The following is a 20452-nucleotide window of genomic DNA, read 5'->3' as shown; positions in this document are numbered from 1 at the left end:
TAAAATGAATTTCTTTAATTTTCAGGATGAGTGGAAAGCGGGTTTAACCAGAAATCTGAAATTTGCATTTGGAGTCAGACTACATCACAGAAATACAGCTCCAACAAATTACAACGTTGAGAATTTTGTCAGCATTACTGAAGTTGATGTTATTATGCCTACTGTTTACATACCAAGTAACACTGAGCTCTGGTTGCATACTACATAAAGTCTTTAACAACAGGTTGTTTTTTTTCTTTTTTTTCTCCTAAAGAAACACTCGTAAAACATCTCTAAATTAGCAAACATCTCTAAATTAGCAAAAACTAGCACTAAGGCCAGCCTGGTGCTCTAACGGCCAAGTCATAATGTTGTACTGTTAGCAAAACTGAGATCTCACTGAAATCAGTCGAAGCTTTAGTGTCACCCTCTCTGTACACTAGATTGGGCTTCACAGAATCTACATTTCAGAAGTTAGTATTTCATAAATATTCAGGAAAAAATATTTAACAAATACTTACAGGCAGTAAACAAACACGCAGCAACTGTATATCATTGGCAGTTCATCCAACAGCTATAAAAAGCAAAGACATCAAAACATGAAAACTACTTTTAGCTTGTGTAAGTTAATTATGGAGAAATAAGTTTTAAGTCATTTGGATACCCACATTCTTGACTGTTACTTCAGTACACAGCAGTGCTAAATCGTAGTCTTCTACTGAAAGCTTGCTTCATTAATAAGCTTATTTCTCTGAATCTTTTGACTATTACATTTCATAAAAGTCGGCATGTTCAAAGAATCATGCCATTTTCACTGCTTGTGCCTCTTGAAACATTTAAAAGAATTAGTTGTGTAAAGTCAGATTGAATAAGACTACCCCATTTGTAGCCTGCTCAATACAGCCAGTAGCATCTTCTTACTTCTATATGAACTTCACAGAGAAACTGAAATAAATTTTTTCTATAACATAAAATCAGAACTTTAGCCCATTAGGAAGTACCTTGTGATGTGCTTGCATGTTTACTTCCTAATTTTGGAAATTTCTTATGTTGTTTTAATTCAGAAGCAGGGTTGGTGTTTTTGGTTGGTTGGTTTGTTGTGGGGTTCCTGGTTTGTTTTTTTGTTTTCAAAATTATGGCTGCCACATAATGTTTTATTGTCTTAAGTAATTATTATACTTTGGGAGAACACTGATGTGTTACAGCTAAGCCAATTATTTCTCCAGGAACTTGTTACCTTAATGAAGACAGCATTAAAATAGTAACCACAAGAGAGGTAATTTCTCAAAAACAGATATGTTCAAAATTGCCGTTTATTTATCATTAGAGGGGGAAAAAAATTAAAAAATCGTAGCATTATTTTCTTCTAAGACTTTTTTCATCAAAGAACATTAACAAATTGCTGCTCCTAAACACAGAGTTATGCTTACCTCCTCTTATAAAAGACTGAAAATCATGAAAACGCAAAAGCATACAAACAGATCACTGAAGATCCACTGCCTCTGATTTCTTATATGTTAAGCAAAGGTTAATAGTTAGGCATCTTAGAATTGTTAGACCAGGTTTGACTCTTATGAAAAACCAGAACTGAATGCAAACAAGACTTTGATCTTTTCCCATTATCACTCTGAAAGTTCTCGATGGCCACGTCTGTACAGAAATTACCTTGCTACTACTGTTACAGGGTACTTAATGCTCAGAACCATGTTTTTCTGAATAATGAAACACATTAAAAGCAATAGCAGCTTTCACAAACCCTTTTACAAAGCCAGCCTGATTCTACTTGGTTTGGGAGAATGTTTCTAACTGCACAGACAAAAACTTTCTTTTAGATTTCAAATTAGATACTGCCAAAAAAGTTAACTAGTTCTTGACAGAAGGACAGAGATGTATTATCCTGAGTAGGAAATACTAGTTTTTTGTGGTTTTGGTCATAGAAACATCAGGAAAGTTTCACAATACTGCTAAACAGATCTATGGACTAGCTGCTCCTGAAAGGGCAGATCTGTCATCTTCTTCACCCATACTCCTACTGCTTCTCTTCAAGCGAGGCAGTTGTGCTCGTCTGATCCATGGTGAGCCAGATCCAACAGATGATCCAGCACACAACTGACCTTGCAGAAAAAGGTTTAAATCCCTGAATCCTGCATCAGAGGGTCAGGGACCACAAAAGGTAGCACAAATAAAGTAGCAGAAACATAGATGGCAGCTGAAGCTAACAGGCACATTAGGTGGCACCTTGCTATCACATCAGGTTATCTTTGCTGTGATGCCTTAGAGAAGAAAAAATGGAAGCAATAACTGAAATCAGCTTTATACTAACAGTTATTATTTATAAGTTCAGCGACATGCTTTATCAAGTCTGATTAATTCATGAAAAACTCTTCAGGAGTGTGAGTCATTCAAGGCCTCACGAAAGATAATGGCGGGGGGGGGGGGGCGGGAACAAGTAAGAAATACAATAGAGCAAAGTTTTTCAGATATGGACAGCTAAGTACACTCTTAAGTTTATATGCTGGCAGCATCCCAGGAACATAACGGTAACATCAGAGAGCCTCTTAAAGGATCCTAGTTAGAATTTGCTTACAGAAGACAATGGCTTCTGTATCCAAAGGAATTAATTGATGCTTCCAGAAATACTGTCAACAGCATGCCTGAACAATGAAGAAACATGGATAGAAGTAAACTCAGTGAGCTGATTTTTCTGGTTAAATAAGCATTTTGGATTCTTGAAGAATGCACAATCAAGCAGATTCCCATTAAATGAGAGGTGATTGCTTCAGAAGTATTCTAAATAACTGCTTTCAAGAACAGAAGCTTTCATATTTCTCTTAATTAAGCAATCTGAATTGACAGTTTATGGTATTAACATTGCAGAACAAAGGTTAAAAAAAAAATCTCTTCAAACAGCTATCAATGCTGACTTTAAATCATAACAAGAGATAAATTGAATGAGAAAAGATTATTTGCTGGTTGAAACGTTTCCCCTTCGTGAGCTAGCAATCAAGTAATTACGGGCCACTTGCAGATTTCACTTGGCTGCCAAAATACTAAGAGTACTTTCTCTGCCTCACAGGAAGCCTTTTACACCAGTTGGAAAAATGATGCATGACATTCCTGCTCCCCTCTCATCTGCCTCTGCCCACCCCTTTACTTACCACAGTTCATGAGCCCCTTAGTTGTTCTGATGCAACACCAAAAGTACATGATAAACAGCATTAAAGTGACTTGGATTAAAATGGTCTCTAAAACACACACAGACACACACACCCCAACCAAACAAAAAACCACGTAAGAATGTTTTAAGCCTGAATAATTTTAATAATCCAGGTTTCAGGGCGCCCTTGCTCACCTCTGCATCAGCTTAACAAGGGGGGTCAGTCTCTCCTCCCAAATAACAAGCAATAGGACAAGAGGAAAAGGCCTCAAGTTGTGCCAAGGGAGATTGGATATTAGGAAAAAAATTCTTCACTGAAAGGGTGGCCAACCATTGGAACAGGCTGCCCAGGAAGACAGTGGAGTCACCATCCCTGGGGGTATTTAAAAGATGTGTAGATGTCATGCTTAGGGATGTGGTTTAGTGGTGGACTTGCACTGCTAGGTTAATGGTTGGACTCAATGATCTTAAGGGTCCTTTTCCACCCTAAATGGTTCTACGATAGGAAACACTGGCAGGGTTAGGAACAAGCAGCTGAGGGAAGAGAGATGAAAAGGTGCAAATTCAAGGCAGTTTCACCACTGAAAAGAATATAGGTAAATCACACCTCAGTTTGGGAGGGAATGGTGAAATGGATCTAGAAACCACCTTTTTCATGCCAGGAAAAGCAGCAGATATTCTTACGTGGCATCAAAATCATGCTCTATGGAAGCTGACAGCATGTGCCAGAGATATAAAACAGAACATTCTGGAGGCAAACGTCACTATTGATTGTAATTCAGTTCAAGTTTAAGACACCTAACTATTGGTGTCCACACATTCAGTGTCCCATCTCATCATGATCAGTAGAACCCAGGACACAATTAGCTGCCAGGGCGCAGGTCCCTAATGGATCTGAGATGCTCTGCACACACCCAAGACTGGCAGATATGATGGGGGGTGTGGGGTGCATCTGAGAGACCTGAACCCTTTGTGGGATGGCAGCTGGAGGCCAGACAACACACCGTCTCAAACGACACTACACACCTGTATTCAGACAAACATTATTTAAGCTATGACTTAAATTATAAGGACATTAATACAAATTAAGTTATGACAATATTCCATGACTCCATGACTGCCAATGGAGACTAGAGAACGATTCAGCCCAGCCAGCTGGCTCTCTAAACTCCACTGACTTAATTGTATTTCCATGGGCTACGATGGCAGCACAGACTTCCAGCACACACTTTTAAATGTAAGTTTCTTAATTCCGAACTGAATCCTACTCCACCCTGACTTTGATTAAAAAAATTTTCTTAATCTTCTCAGACCTAAAACAGGACAACAGGACAAGACTCCTTGCGTCCCTTTAGAAAACGAGAACCACCAGGACCAAATCCTTACACCCAGGGATTTATTACAGAATGCCTTGAGAATAAGGCTCAACTATCGCTACTGAGAAGACACTGACTTCAGTATTAATGCTACCGGTACATCTAGATAGATAGAAAACAAAAATAGAAAACATTAAGATGCAAAAAAGTATACATTAAAGAACACTAACTCCAGTCTATACTGCTTGCTATTAAGCAATACGTAGGAATTTTAAAATAACTACTTGAGTGAAAAGGGATTATCATTTCCCAAAGGATAAAGTGTCTTCTACCAACATAAGCAATTGATTATAGCTCTTACTTTAAATGCAAGTATATATACTTACATATCTATTGATGGAAAATATCTACTGAAAGAAGACCTGCACTACTCTTTGTTGAAAGCAGGAGTCACGTACAATGATACTTAAGGTAGAATAACTCACGCTACATGAGTTTCATCTAGTCAAAAAAACGACAATGTGACTATACAGTGAGATACACACATAAAATAATTCACAGCTACTTATCAATGCTCACCTGCATTTCATACTTCAAGGTCATGTGGAAGCACCAAGATCCCAATCCCACAGCTGAAAACAAATCAAAACTATGGTTAGCATAAAAGTCAACATGTAAAACTTTCAGGTGCATTAACTTCAATGCATTAACTCTACCAGGAAGAAAAATTAAAACATCAGCATCCCATTGCAGGGACAAAACCTCAAGTCTTCCACAGCCTTCTACTTTACACTTCAGTCACTAGTGATGCCCTCAAGTTTATACTTCTTGGACGGTGGATGTCCTCTTTCCTTCCTCTCAATACTGTCTCCTATGAACTGGTATAATCTCAAGGAGGATAGGAGCGGAGAGAACCCAGAATGAATGAACATTACAATTCTATTTCTCCTCTTTTTTTAATTTTAATTACATTAAGATTTATCTATCTCAAACCTTCTATAATGCAAAGTGCGATTCAACTGCTAGTACTCCTGAAAGCCTGTGATATTTCTGCTTACTGTCCAGTTTTAGAAGGTAAATTTTACAAGGAGCTTTTAGTCAGCTCTAGAAGTAGGAATTAATTGCTATTAGAACTCAGAACTAGAAATTCAGAGTAAACAAAACCCATGCAGTATGGATTCATTTTGTGAAATTGCCATTTCCAAGCCTCTTTCTTGGAAGCTCATCCCTCTATGCAAAGATTTTCATTTATTTGAAATACTTTATTTTCAAAGTCCAAATTTACTTCTGAAATCAATTTATGAAATATCTACTTTGCCTACACACAGCTTTTTCAGTTAGACAAGGACAATATATCTTGGAAGTTAGATTCGACTGTTGAAAGCAAAGCTGGGGAAGTATTTAATGTATCATTCATTACTTTGAAATGTGATCAGTTAAAAACTCTCATTAAGCACTAGCTCATTTTTATTTTGCAAGAACAAGTACATTAATGCGATGTCTTGTCTTCCTTCAAGAAATTATGTTTTACCTCAGACTGTGGTTTCAGAGAAAACAGAGTAATTTGCACTCAAACCTTCATCACTGGGTAGGGCTGCCGTGCTTTGCTGCAAGAGGCTAACCTTCTCTACACACAAGTTAGATTCCACTGACACACCAACAGACCTCTGTCTAATAAACCGTGCATTTTGTAAATGATTCCCAAGACAGTTGATGGAAATATCTGGAGATGTTTCTTTAGGTGCTGTAAGACCAGAATTGTGATTATTACACATACTCAGTTAAATGAAATACCTAAGCACATAACTGTACTGAAACATAAAGCTGTACTACAGCTAGATTTAAAAACTTATTGCCAAATACTTTAAGGTGATTCATTCTCCGGGAAAATTAAGCACGGCTGTCTACCAGAACATAAACAACAATATGCACTTCTTTTAAGTTCTGATTAAATTGGTTTGCTACTGAAAAATCTTTCCAAACAATAAGCAACAACTCTTTTTCACCTTCATTGATATTTTAATGAGAAATTCTCATAGCCATTTTTCTATGCATACAGAATATATCACAACTACTGCTCATTCTGAAGAAAAAAACCCATTAAGATCATCATTAAAACAGTACCATCCATTATCCTGGCTGTCACAGTCATTTCAGCACCTCCATGATACAAATGCTTACAATTTGTAACAAGTGTAGTTTTCAAATATGGGCAACATCATTGCATAAGAAATTTCAACTGATTTTAAATTAACAAAATATGTAATTGGGGGTTTATTTTTTTGGGGGGTGAGGTTTTTGTGGTGGTTATTTTGGTTAATGTTACTGGGGTTAATAAATCTCAACAATCAGCTACGAACTCCTCCACTTCCTCCTATATGATCAGAAGTTATTTCTAGATTATTTTTCCTCTTCAGTCTTTGCAGAAATCAAGAATGCTGCAGATATTAGTGTTTCAGGCCATAAATCCTATGACTACAATTAATTTCCTAAAATAATAAAACTTCTTCATGCTTCTGTGTAATGATCACACTTGGGAGTTTCTTTGATTATGAAATTTTACTATGCATTGGAGAAAGATACTTTTGCTATATTTTGTAGCAATACAATAGTTATCTGAAAAAGAGAAGCTTACAGGGACTCATCAGGTGGTCTTTCCCAAAATAAAAATCTCTACTGGAAATGGCTGTAATACTGCTTGCTGCAGTCTTGACAGAGCTCATGAGCACTGTCAAGTCTGGTATTTAAGTGCATTCAGCAGATAACCCAGGATGTTATATGACTAGAAATTTTATGACTTGATTATTCATCAGATGACACTCTCCTCTCAAGATTGCACAGACATTTCCTCAAACACTATCGTGGTAACTACATACAATAGCAGCATTTTGAAAAGATTGATTAAATGAAGACTAAGGAATGAAACATGATTCTTTACGTATCCCATTTATAGCTGCTTACTGCAGAGGTGTAACTTAAAAACACATTTTACGCTGCAGAGGAATAACTTAAAAATGTTTTACATCTAGACATCAAATGAGCTAAGAACCAAGTTTCTCATTTGGCAACACAGAATTGCACAAAAAGCTTCATTAATCTGTTTAAACAGAAAGAAGGAGGAAACTGCATTAAGAGATTAACTGAACCACAGCAGCTAAAGCGTATGTCATACTCTGCTTCACTAACATCACTATATAACTGGTAAACTTCAGCAGAAGGAAATTAATTCCAATACTGCACTCACTGGGCCAAGAGCTGTGCTAGTGAGAGTTGCTTAATGCAGGATGGTTAGTGTTCAGTGCTGAAAACACTGTGAAGTAAAAAGAGGAAACACCTATCACATGCCAAGGACCAGAAAATCTTATCTATCAAATCTAGGAAATCTGCTATGCCCGGAGGACGCTACCTTTTTGTTGCACTTAAAAGTCTAACTTCTAAACTTACAAGGGGCTGGATGTATATTTTTGTCTCCAGTAAATAGTGATTTAATACTTAGCTCAAATGTCTTCACAAGTAGCTTCTACCTGTGGTTGTACAGGAATGCAACTATCTTTAGATACCCTTCTCATGACGACTTCAGGATCAAGATGTTTCTAAGGAAGATGTACTTGACAAAAACCATCAGTGCAATAAGACATTCTACCAGCTTTGTACTTGTCAAAATATGAGTTAGCATGATCGCTACAATTACACCAATCAATTTCCCCATAAAGCCATTGACAAACACAGCAGCAGATTTGCTCCTTATTTTGTAAGCAGGGGTTAGTTTTCATTTTAGGTGTTTCCTTTCGCAAAGGAGCTTAACTCACTAAAAGCTGCATATTGGTTGGGAAGTTTTAACACCATCTGAAGCAATACCATTTCCTCTCCAACTACTGTAACTCACTTTTCATAGATACAAATCACTCAGCATTTTTACATCAATGAATCTCTCTAGTTACAGGGGATATATATAAATTATGTATTAAGCATGCAATACACATTAAGTCACGATATGATGAGATCAGAATAGCACTTAAGGAGACTGGAAAAGCAAAGTCAAGTTAGCTACTATATGTAAACAATATTGTCTTTTTTTGCCCTGCAGCAAATACAATGTGCAATCACTGCCAGATGATAAAAAAGTTATATTAGTGAGGATGTAAAAAGCAATGTATCTGCAAACTTTACTTCATACACAATTATTTCACTATGCTTCAACACCATCAAAGACGTCGATCCATGCTAGAAATAATGTGACATTATACACAAGATGCAGCTCCATATATGAACCATATAAAATCTCTGGATCTGAACCCTACAGGAACACACAAGTTCCCTAAGAATTTTTAAATAGTTGTAGGAAGAATCAGAAGTATCAAATAATCTGTGATAATTCATTTCGACATAAGACTACCCACCAACATCCAAATTTTTTATTATAAGCCTAAAGCCTTTACAGAAAAAGCAGTTTATTAGGACTTCATAGACATGGTTTGGATTTAAACTCTACAGGCACTGTATGAAAACATTCTGAAGGAATAATGCTCTAGATACAAAAACCTTTATTTAGGTGTCTACACACGACCTAGGTGTCAAAGCTTCCACTAAAGAGAATGACATTATAAAGAGTAATTCAGCTGGCCAAATATAAGAGGATATTTTAGGATGAGCCAAATGGTTCTCCAGACTTCACTGTCTCCCAGACCTCTCTGCACAGATAGACACATGTTTAGGTGTTTGAATCTGGAACTGAATTCCACCTATGGTTTCTTACAATGGTAGAACTGAACTAAGGATAAACAACAATAAACATAAACAGTCAAAGAATGAAACAAGATGAAAAAGCAGAATTAAGTGAACAATTTGTATTCAATTATTTTGCTTAGTAATGGTTTCCCTCCACAGTGTAAGAGACAGGAGACACCTTGGTTACTCCAAGGGTACAGCTCTAGAAGTAAATTCCAGCACAGCCGGGACTGCTACCAGGCACTATAACGCAACCCTCTGTGCTAGTTAATTGTTAGAACACTCTGCAGTGTGAATCTGGCCTGTTCCAACTAGCACTTTCCCTGAGTAGCTCCCAGGCACAGCCCAGCAGCCCAAAGAGCCCAGGGCTTGTGCCCAGAAGGGAATTTGTACGCATACACCTCGTTCTGGAGGGTAAGACAAACAGACATGGGCCATTCCACACTACCTGGCTTCAGCACTCAGGAATGTTCCTGAGCATATTTGATTTACTAACGCTGATGGCCTAAGCACCTTCTCTACAGCTGTTAGGTAAGAATAAGGGAATTAACTCTGAAGGGCTGCTAACAACTATTTTCAGAGATACAGCATTTCATTGGAAATTAAGTTTAGTGAGTTGCTTACGAGTTCCTATGTCTAACACAGAAAACTTCTTGCACCCTTTTTTCCTCCATTTTGGCACAGCTGGAATGACTAAGTCTTATTAAACAGACCAAAGAAATGCAAAACAGAACAGTCCTTCCAAATTTCAAGTAAAGCATCTAATTAAGTATTGACTCCATTGACTGCTTTTTCTTATCTTCTTAGAGCCAAAAAAAATTTACACACCTTTAAAAATTATATCATTACTTTTTTTTTTTTTTTAATAAAGATCATTCTAGAATACAAACCATAAGGAAATGACAGATGGTAGAACGTGATAAAATACCACAGCATCATAAGGAACCATTCAAAAACAACTGCTTATCCTTCAAGGTAGCGACAGTCTGACAATTTGTTCCACCTACTTCATGAGATGCAACATGCTAAAATAATTGCTTAAGATTATTCTTCATAATTTATAGGTTGATTAAATAGTTCTCTAAAGCTTAAAAATCACATCCAGTTCCTATTGAGTTCACTGATAACACACTCTTTGAGCTGGAAGGCAGCAGAAATAAGGGCTGAGAACAGCGTGCTATATCTCAAAGAACTTGCTGAAAAGTGCAACTCAGTTGGCATCAGTACGAACAAGAACTTATTTGAACAGTTATTTAGAAATCCTCCTTCTTGTCCTGCCAAGTACAAGAATCATAGCATGTATGTGAAATGAACAGACCTTCCCTAATTGAAAATGCATTTGGTTCAAAGAGGAAACAAATATCAACAAAAGAAATTGTGGGGTATAAAGTGAAGCACTGAACATGGCGTGGTAAAACACAAAGGAACTGACAATCAGCTAAACGTCTGGAAGCATCCAAAAGAAACAGCTGATTTGGATCAAAATAACATCTAGAAACAACACTACTTATGTTTTCAAATGCTAACAGATTTAATTTTAATGTATGCTTTGACAGCTGTCCCTTCCACTCCCATCTTCATAGCAGAATTGTTAAAGAATTTCTACTTTAACAAAACAACCTTTAGACACTACTAACTAGTTAGCTAGTTAGAAGCTCTGCTTTATAGTCTTTAATGATGTGGTTGTAAACTATCTTTAGATACCCTTCTCATGACAACTTCAGGATCACAATGTTTCTAAGGAAGATGTACTTCACAAAAACCATCAGTGCAATAAGACATTCTACCAGCTTTGTACTTTTCAAAATATGAGTGAGCATGATGATGCATGGTGCCTGAAGCAAAGTAAGAAGTTTGTGTTAAATTCACTATCCCTTTACAGATTAAGTCTACACTTGTTTGTTACAAATTAACTAAGTATAGTGAAATCTGTTATTAACTAAGATTATAATAACAAAGAATTCTCTCTGGTACCTTCTTACAAAAATAAATTTCTGTACTCTTACTCTATTTCAGTATGCTTCTGATTCAGTCACATGCACAGAAAAAATGCCAATGTTCCTGGCATATTTCAACTGTATTTAAACTTGTTTATCTTCTCATTTGCTGCTTTTATTCTGTAGTAGAACAAATGTTAAGCGATTACTGATTCCAAACCATCCTGTTCCCGTTTTTCACTGAGAAACTACAAAACCTTCTATATTACTTTACATCTTTCAACTGCTGTAAAAGTCCAGCGTTACTAATACTGAAGCAGAAGAGAAACATTTTTGGAATTTAATATTAGGTTCCAACACACAAGATAAAAAATCAAGCCACACAAGCATTTATCACTTCAGACAGGAGTCAAAGGCAGCCCTGTCACAGATGAGCAGAGCCCAGACAGAACTCCGGGCTGTCCTCCAGCACTGCTGTCAAATAGGCAGGCTGAGCTCCCCTTCATGAACACCAAGAACAGTACAAAACTGAAGTCCATAGCATTTATCACAATCAAAGACAGATAATTTAAAAAAAAAAAAAAAAAAAAAAACAACAAACAAAAAACAACATTAAAGGGTATATGAGAAATCCCCACGCAGGGCAGTTGCAGCGTAGCTGCCTGACGTTCTGGTTAGGTAGTGGTATACTTTGATCATAGTGAAGCGTCACTGACAGAGATAGTCACAAGTTATGGTGAACACTGAGTCTCAAACAGAGTTTTACCTTCCTTTTTTTTTTTTTTTTTTTTTTAGAAAGAATGGCAGTATAGGATACTTAAATTCAAGAACATGCAAAGAGTTAATTTCAGCAAACTCTTACACACCATTTCTTTCCCTGTCTTTTTTAAAAGTAAACCCTGACCTTCAAGAATTTCTTCTGCCAAACTGTTTTACACTGAGACAAAAATGAATAATTACTCAAAACCATACAAAGTCTACAAGTGGCTATTTGGAAAGCGTTCAGAAAACATCCAAAGCTGTACATTGTTGCTGCTTATCTTCCGCACATATCAGCAAATCCAACATAACTGAAAAACCATGAAGTTGTACCTAGTATATATTGCAGTTTAATTGGCATCAAGAGTATATTTAGCATACGGATATGTGGTTTTCAACAGTATTTCTCTAAATACGTAAGTATGCCAAACTTAATAGTAACATTTACAATAAACCAATCTCTTACCACTAAGAAGAATGAGAAAGATAGCCTCCACACTGATAGGAGCTACAGCAAACAGAGGAATCATGTGAAACAGAAGTTCTGTGAAATCTACTTTGAGACCCAACTGCAAATTTGAACCATCTTCAAACATTTTCTCAAAAGGAACATGGCTTACCGAATCATAGGATCACAGCATGGTCTGGGCTGGAAGGGACCTTCAAGACCACCCAGTCCCACCCCCCCGCCAGGGCCAGGGCCCCCTCCCCCCAGCCCAGGCTGCTCCCAGCCCCGTCCAGCCTGGCCTTGAGCCCTGCCAGGGATGGGGCACCCACAGCTGCTCTGGGCAGCCTGGGCCAGCGCCTTGCCACCCTCGTGGTAAAGAATTTCTTTCTTATATCTAATTTAAATCTAAATCTCCGCTCTTTCAGTTGAAAGCCATTCCCCCTTGTGCTATCACTACAGGCCCTTGTAAAAAGTCCCTCTCCAACTTTCTTGAGGCTCCTTCTAGGCAACTTCTAGTTACACAATTAATGTTTTAAAAGAAGTTGGTTCTATTCTGGATTTTGTTATTTTAGAAAAAAACAGAATGCCCTTAAGGTCACCTATGCATGGATGTCCCATTGTTCTTCCATCCTTGCAAAACTTCCCAGATACAAAGGCAGTTAGGTTGTTGGGCGACATATGCCAAAGAGGAACGGAAAACAAATAAAACTCATGAAGGAATGCTTTTCCAGTTCCTTCAAGATCTTTGCTATTTCTTGTATTACTGTTCCATACAAATGCCACAAAAATATTAATAGTGTGAAACTGTTTGGAAGTAGGACACACAAGAAATTTTCTGTAAATCATCATAAAAGGACACAGTAAGCTAACTACTTGGTTTACTAATATTATCATATTCTTCATTGCACATCTGAGCTCTCTTTATAATGAAAAAGCAAATTAAGTTTTACACATACCTGTAAGACACAAATATGCAGCTAAATACCGTTTTTCAAGGCCATCTTTATAGGTCTGAATCGCACCATAGATTGGAGGTAGAATGAAAATCAGGTTACTCACTGTGTTCCCTGTAGGACAGAAACCAAAAGCAGGTATTTTAGAATTAGGTATTATGCACTTTAAATAAATAGAGGTACATTCACTCATTAAAGACAGGTTCAATAGCTTTCCTATGGAAAGTTACACCTTTATGGAAGTTGTCTTCTGGTTTCACCCAAAACACAAAATTAAATTTTAGTACAATTCAGTTAACTACTTGAAGACTAGGAACATTTTAACTCTTTTGTCTTTTTTTCACTTGTATGGATAGAAATTAAACGATAATTTAACTAAAAAGTTTGACTTAGATGGTGCTTACTTTCTTGGCAGGAGGAGAAAAACATGGTTACCTTGACTGCACAGCTTATGAACTAAAACCCAGTTCCTTAAGGAGATATAAGCCACAAAAAGTTCAAGCCTGGTATTTTAAGAGAGCTGTTTGTTTGGGGTTTTTTTCTTTTCTTAAATCTATTCTTGGAACTCTCTCCTTCACACTCCCTTCAGATACTTTAAGGTCACCAAGTGACTCGTTCCCAAGTGAAACCAGTTCAATGTTTACTATCAGTGTGCTAGTCACTGTGTGCACACAGAACACGCCAGACAGGATACTTACCTATCAGATCATAATGTAAGACCAAAGACTGTAAGAGGGTATGGTAAGGAACAGCAAGAAGTCAGAAGCCACTACTGATCAGCGTGATAGGCAACTGTCAAAGCTTATCAACAGCTTGAACTTCAGCAAGACACCACTGCTCTCCATCCCTCCTGGGATGCAATACAAAGAAATGACACATGGCAGAGAAAGCAAGTACAAGCCAGGAGCCCAGCTCTCGTATCAGGGCTCATATCGACTCTTCCTGCACTGGGGAAGATGAAGGAACCTTTTTGTTTTCTCTTTCCCAGTCCGATTTAGATGTTTTTTCAAACTGTCCTGGCCTATGCAAAAGTACAACGAAATACTGAGAAGTTTAAGTGAAGCACAAGGAAATGGTACCTTTCTCAGCAGAAGGGATGCAGATTTAGCTTTTTAGCCTAACCACAAATCATAATTTTGAAAATAAAGGTTATGTAATGGGAATAAAATAACATACAATTTGGGAAAAAGAGTGAATTACTAAAAAACGCAGAACATTGCATGCTTTCACATGCCATCAGTTAAACATATATAACATTGAAACTCTAATTTCCAAATATCTCAATGAAAAGAACAATGTATGAGGCTATGGAGAGAGAACCCCTCCTCTATTTCTGGCTTTTTTTATTCAGCAGGAAATCTGAGAAAGAGTTTCACTTTCTAAAACAAGAATGAGCAGGCCACACCTAAATGACTCCCCTAATTCAAGCACCTATCTTTTCAGGAGTCCTACTTCCCAAGAACCATTCCAAAGAAAAGTGAAAACTACCAAACTATGATCATGCAACTGCAAATTATTACAGCACCTCTGGATACAAAATTCCATACTTTAGAAGTTTACAGAAATTTCAAATCCAAATGGAAAAAAGGTTATTTGAGACCACATGAAGCAGCAGTGTACCTAGTTTACTTTACCAGGTTAGTTCTTCTAAATTCTCACAAAGTAGATTCAAATCTCAGTTTGAGTCTTCCTGACCAGATAAAACCACATCTGATGTTTATCAGACCTTTAAATCACCTCCTTATCGATTTAACATCACCTCGCACACAACCATGAATTCACCAAGTTACAAACAAAACAGAGATGTGCCAGAGATCTTACTCTTCTAGTCAGCTCTGCAGTAAGTTCCTCCACGTAAAAGAAGAGCCCAGCTGAAATCAAAACACCTCTGCAAAGACATACAAGTTATACCAATATAAAAGGCCTTTTTCATGCTTAAATCCTCTGGGGAATCATTAACCTTTTACCACAGTCCCACAGTGCTGCAATGGGCAGTGATTCACTTTCAGTGGAGACCACGTTTGGAAGAAATTCACTAAGACTCAGTATTGTGCAACAAACTGACCATTACCATGTCCACCCATAAATCATGCAAAAATGTCATCCCGCCTTGAAAAGCAGAGTAAAGGCTATGTAGTCTGGATAAAAAAATCTTCGGCATTCTAAGGCGGTTCTCAACTATGCCCATTTTCAACACAGGTTATTAGACATTATAGAAATATCACTGCTCAAGGTCACTTTGTTATGAAACCGCCAAAATCCTGGCAAAAATTCAAATATGAAAATGCTGAACAAAAGAAATATCATGATGTTTATCCACAATGAGGAAGGCACGTGACTTTGGAAGAGAGTGGCAGCAGGATAACAAACTTCAGATGTATGTAAGAATGCAGAAAAGAGATTCTTCTGTAGGAAAGCAAGGTTTCAACAGTTCCTCTAAAGCTATAATTATGTTAAATCATTGAAAATGTATGAGCATTTAATCTAGGACCGTCTTGCTGAGAGAGGAAATACCGTAGACCTAATCTAGCTGTAAATTCCTGCCACTCCTTCTCTGCACTTTTTGATCCACATTATTCAGAACATTTAGAGCACAGATTAGGCAAGCCTATTTGCAAAACATATTCATTGAAAGTTGTGCAAATTTTTCAAAAAGGGAAATGTGGGCAGGGAAACAATGAAGTCCTCTGGCGTGCTGCTAGAAAAATTACTTCTTTCGAGAACAAAAACTACAAGGCTGCTTTCGAATTCAAGGTCACTAGGAGCACATCTTTCAAAAAAGTCTAACTAGTCTTTACAGGATTATCCTCACATAGAATAGCTTATAAATTCATTAAAAGGTTTTTTTCCCAATTCCATCAAAAGATGGCAGTAGGATATGCACGGAGATTAGCAAACAATACCAAGAAAGAAGAAAAAGGTAACTACAGACCCATAACTCTAAAGTTAATTAACAAATAAGGAAGTGAAACCAGTTTTGAAGGAAAGCAATATGAAAGTTGAAAATGAGAAAAAAGTTAAACTGTCAAGAAACCTAATCTTTTTCAACATATTCTCCTTTTTAAAAATAAAGGAAAAAAAATTCATGCAGCAGACCTCCTTGGGAAGACCAGAGATTGGAGAATTTGTAACTAAGGCAGGAGGCAGAAGGTATGCAAAATAATTAAAGAAGAGATTCTTGATTAATGCCTGTAAGAAATTCAGTACATCAGGATTTAGATGCATGCATGTGGATGGACCTGGGCTTAAACTCTGTACAGCATTCTTCTACTTCAGTACTGGATTCCTTGAATACTGGTCCAGGGAGTGATCTATTTTTTCTTTATTGGCCCAAGACTGCTTCTCAGCATTTTATCTTCAGCAAGTCTGTCAACAGAAAGGAAGACTAGGTTATCAGAGGAAGAAAGGAAAGAACTTGTGGCCTGAAATGACAGGAACTGGATTAAATATGATGGCCAAGAACACGTCTTTCGATGTGAATATGACTCCTTATTCAAAATGTAGGATTAATCTATGTGAAGAGGAAGAAAAGTGAATAAAGACTGCATGATGACTGATCATAAGACATCACTGTAGGCACCCAACCCCCTAAATTTACTTTCAGTAGAGGCAGGGAAAATACTAATGTCTTCAAGCAAGCCAATAGTAGAATACACCATTCTCTAGTTATTGATAAAAGAAAAAGAGAAAACACATCAGGCACCAAGAAGCATCACTCAGATGGGAGTGACAAATGGGAGCTTATAACATCAGAAGGGACAACAATTGCTTAGGTCACCTAGCCTAACAGAAGAATGGCTGGATGGAATAAAACTGCACTCTGTAAACACATGGATAAATGCCAAGGTTGGAAAGGAGCTAGCTGAACTAACGGATAATATGGACGAAAGAATAAATAGATATAAACTAGCCCAAGACAAATGCAGGATATAATGAAGATGAAAGTTTCCCACTGAAGAGGAAATATTTACAACTGCTCCCCAACAGAAATGGGTAGCATGATGAACCTCCTGCTTTGAGGGGAAAGCTCAACAAGCTCAAAAGCCAGAGTACACGATGTGGTGGCCCATCACATTAGTAAAACACACTGTCCACAAAGATTATACATGGCACTAGGTAAAGTGCTAAATCAATGCCTAATCACGATAAATACAGATGTGTAACTGGCCTTAAAATTGTTCACAAAAGTCTTTCAAGGCTGTTTAACTCCAAGCCACTGTTTCAAAATACTGCTTTATTCATTTAGAGAATGCTATACGGCAGCAGAACAAAACCAGATTTATGCAAAACAATTTCCACAGGGCTCTGTCTACGGGCAGGACAGCTGTAGGAGTGTTAAATCACATCTGCAACCCTGTTCTACGAATACAACAGCAAAACCTGACAAGTCTTTTTTATGCTGCATGTACATTCAGAGTTATCTTCAGGTGCTAAAAAAAAATGCATATTATTATAAATGCACAAAGACTGACCACCTCGAAGACACTCAACATAAATCCGAAGAGAAAATGGTATTTGCCAGCAAACACAGGCACAGTATACTGCTTACTGTTATACAGACAGCTTGGTACAGTTAGAGCATACACAAATTTGAAGGACCATACCTCCATAAAGTCTCAATTTCCCCAAATATATAGTTAATTCTACATTAGGAAAGTCATTTCTACAATACATTTGGATGAGGAATCAAAAGGATAAAATAAGTTGTATATAAGTTCAGTTGTAACAGAACATGGTCATAAAGATATAATAAGCAGGATGAAAAAACATCAGGAACACAACACCAGGAGTTAGAATATAAGTGATGTTTTCAGTGAGGGAGAAAAAGTGTTATAAAAAAAGAAGCAAAATTATCATCTTCAGCTTTTGACAAGATGATCAATGTGATTTACACAGTGTTAAGAGATTTCTTCTTATTCATTCTTCTCATGTTTGTACACAGAATGACTGCAAGATCTACCAGGTGCACAGATCTTTTCAAAAGTTAAAATTCTCTTTCTCTCTATCAAACAAATAGATTTCTCACTCTGCTGTGATTTCTACAAGATTCAAAACCAACAGAAACAGATGTTACACAGAGAGAGAAAAAAAAATTTTGCAGTTAAAAAGGTTGACTATATGTAAGAAGTTTATTTAAAACCAGAACTAAAACCCATAATATTCATTACAAGCCTCCACAGCCTCCCCTTAAGGACAACTGCACCGAAGTGTGAAACAGGAGAAAAGAAATTGGCTTCTGTTTTCTAAACCAGATACCCAATTTGCAATAAAGTCAGAGTGTCCCTTTGAATAAAACAAGCAAGAAAACGAGATTTTGAGGCTGAAAACATCCATTGCATTGTCTGGATGTCATGGCACTCTGTACAGTCAATTACGGTGCACTTCCTGGATCATGTAGCTTTTTCTTTGTCCATCATTGCATGAAGAAATTAAAATAATTATAAAAAATAAAGCCTATCAGATGTCATCATGCAGAGCTTGAATCATCCTTCTAGCTGCTTTCAGATATAAGGAATTTCGTGTCATGGCTTTTGTTTCTGGAATCATCTCAAACAGCTCTGGTGCAAACCACAGCTCATTATTAGAGTTTACCCAATGTAAAGAAATTGCAAAGCAACGCACTTCAGGCACATTTGAGAACATAACCATCTACCATTAGGAGCCCTGGCTCTGTTAATGAAAGATGTTTCTCTTGAAAGGATCTCTGGGGATATGAAACCAAAAATGAATACACAGAATAACAGTGAAAGGTGTAAAAAGGGTAGTCCTGTGGCCCAGCACCCCAAGGTAAGGAGAAACAAAGACAAAAAGGTGTTTGGAGATTAGACTTGAACTGGAGAAGTAGGTAGCCTCACAGCTTAAAGACTGAGGAGGAATCTAAAGTATTTCCTTATAAGAATAAGAAACTCGTTAAAATCTAATATGAGAGTCCTTGCTAAGATACAAGTACTTCAAAGCTCACCTATCACAGCATTGAAAGTGTGAACAGAGGAATTAATTTGAATTAAATCCAGCAAGTTTCCATACAGTATATGCTATATATTATCAGTCAATAATAACTCAGTCAGAGCCCAGGGGAGGTTTGTATCACTGATGCTTCAAAGTGCAGGCATTTCATGATTTTTTAGAAGACCCAACTGCACAGAATTGGCTGGTTTGGCCACTAACTTCAATCTTGTGCCGTTTTCGCTTATGGCTTATCACCAGGAGGGCTGTGTAGCAATTACAGTTTCACTTCCACCAGCCATTTTTAATATCTTCTACTTCAAAGTTTACAATAACTGCACTTCAGAGTGTCAGGAAATGAAAACTCCTGTCTCCATTTGATATTTCAGAAGGACCTCAAGGGGAGAAAACAGAGTCATCCCCACAGGAATTTTGCCAATATGTAATTACTAAACTTCCTACTTAGTAATGTGCATGAAGGATCAATATAAACTTCCTGTTACTCAGTGAAACACAACACAGTGTTACTCCAGGCTGGAGCAGAGGAACAATGAAGACTGAAAAACAAAAGAAGTGGGGGTGCTGGGTGTTTAGAGTGTTTATTTTTATGCTACAAAATCAATTTCTTACCTCGTGTAATTCTCCTTTCCAAATACTAAGTAAGCCTTGATTTTGTTTACATGGACATTAACTGAAGTTGCAACTTCAGCAATTCAGCTGCAACTTGTATTAGACACCACATTTCTAAAGACAAAATGGGAAAAACACTGAAGAAAAAAAACGGTGAAGCAATTACTGAACTGTACAAACTATGTATGAAAGCTTCCTGAAGAACTATAAAAAGCAGTCAGGATAAATAACACTTCAAATTAATGGGTTATTAGTGGGACTACTAGATCTCCCTAGATATTTAAAAGAAAATCAGAAATCTGAAGAGCAAGCTCATATAGATCATAGAAATAATAAAATTAAGGGTAGATAAAACACCGTAGAAAAACACGATAAAGTGAGTACATAACAAAGAGATGCTGCATTAATCTAGCTCTACATAGATGTTGGCATACTATTAATGAGAAAAACTGTAAGGGACAAATGAGAAGGAGGGGTCAAATGCAGCAACCAGGAGTACTACATCAGAAAAGAAAAAAACTTAAAAAAACCCAAGAGAAACTGCCTAAATCTTGGCCTGGCAGCAGCTACAAGAAAACAACGTGGAATCCAACAGATTT

General features: G+C 37.2%; 1 protein-coding gene across 2 annotated transcripts in view; it reads right to left on the bottom strand.

Annotated features, from left to right (window-relative positions):
• Positions 1–20452, bottom strand: part of ACER3 (alkaline ceramidase 3) — a 53206-nt gene that overhangs the window by 19345 nt on the left and 13409 nt on the right. For both annotated transcript variants that reach the window (XM_040583503.1, XM_040583504.1), the window contains exons 2-4: positions 13281–13391; positions 5032–5084; positions 501–553 (exon numbers count right to left, since the gene is read on the bottom strand). In XM_040583503.1, coding sequence (XP_040439437.1) covers positions 501–553; positions 5032–5084; positions 13281–13391 — 217 coding nt within the window. The remainder of the gene's footprint in view (positions 1–500; positions 554–5031; positions 5085–13280; positions 13392–20452) is intronic.

Source organism: Falco naumanni, chromosome 2, assembly GCF_017639655.2.
Source record: "Falco naumanni isolate bFalNau1 chromosome 2, bFalNau1.pat, whole genome shotgun sequence".
Classification (NCBI taxonomy): Eukaryota; Metazoa; Chordata; class Aves; order Falconiformes; family Falconidae; genus Falco; species Falco naumanni.
The sequence above is the reverse complement of the archived record's forward strand: the minus strand, read 5'-3'. Positions and strand labels throughout refer to the sequence as shown.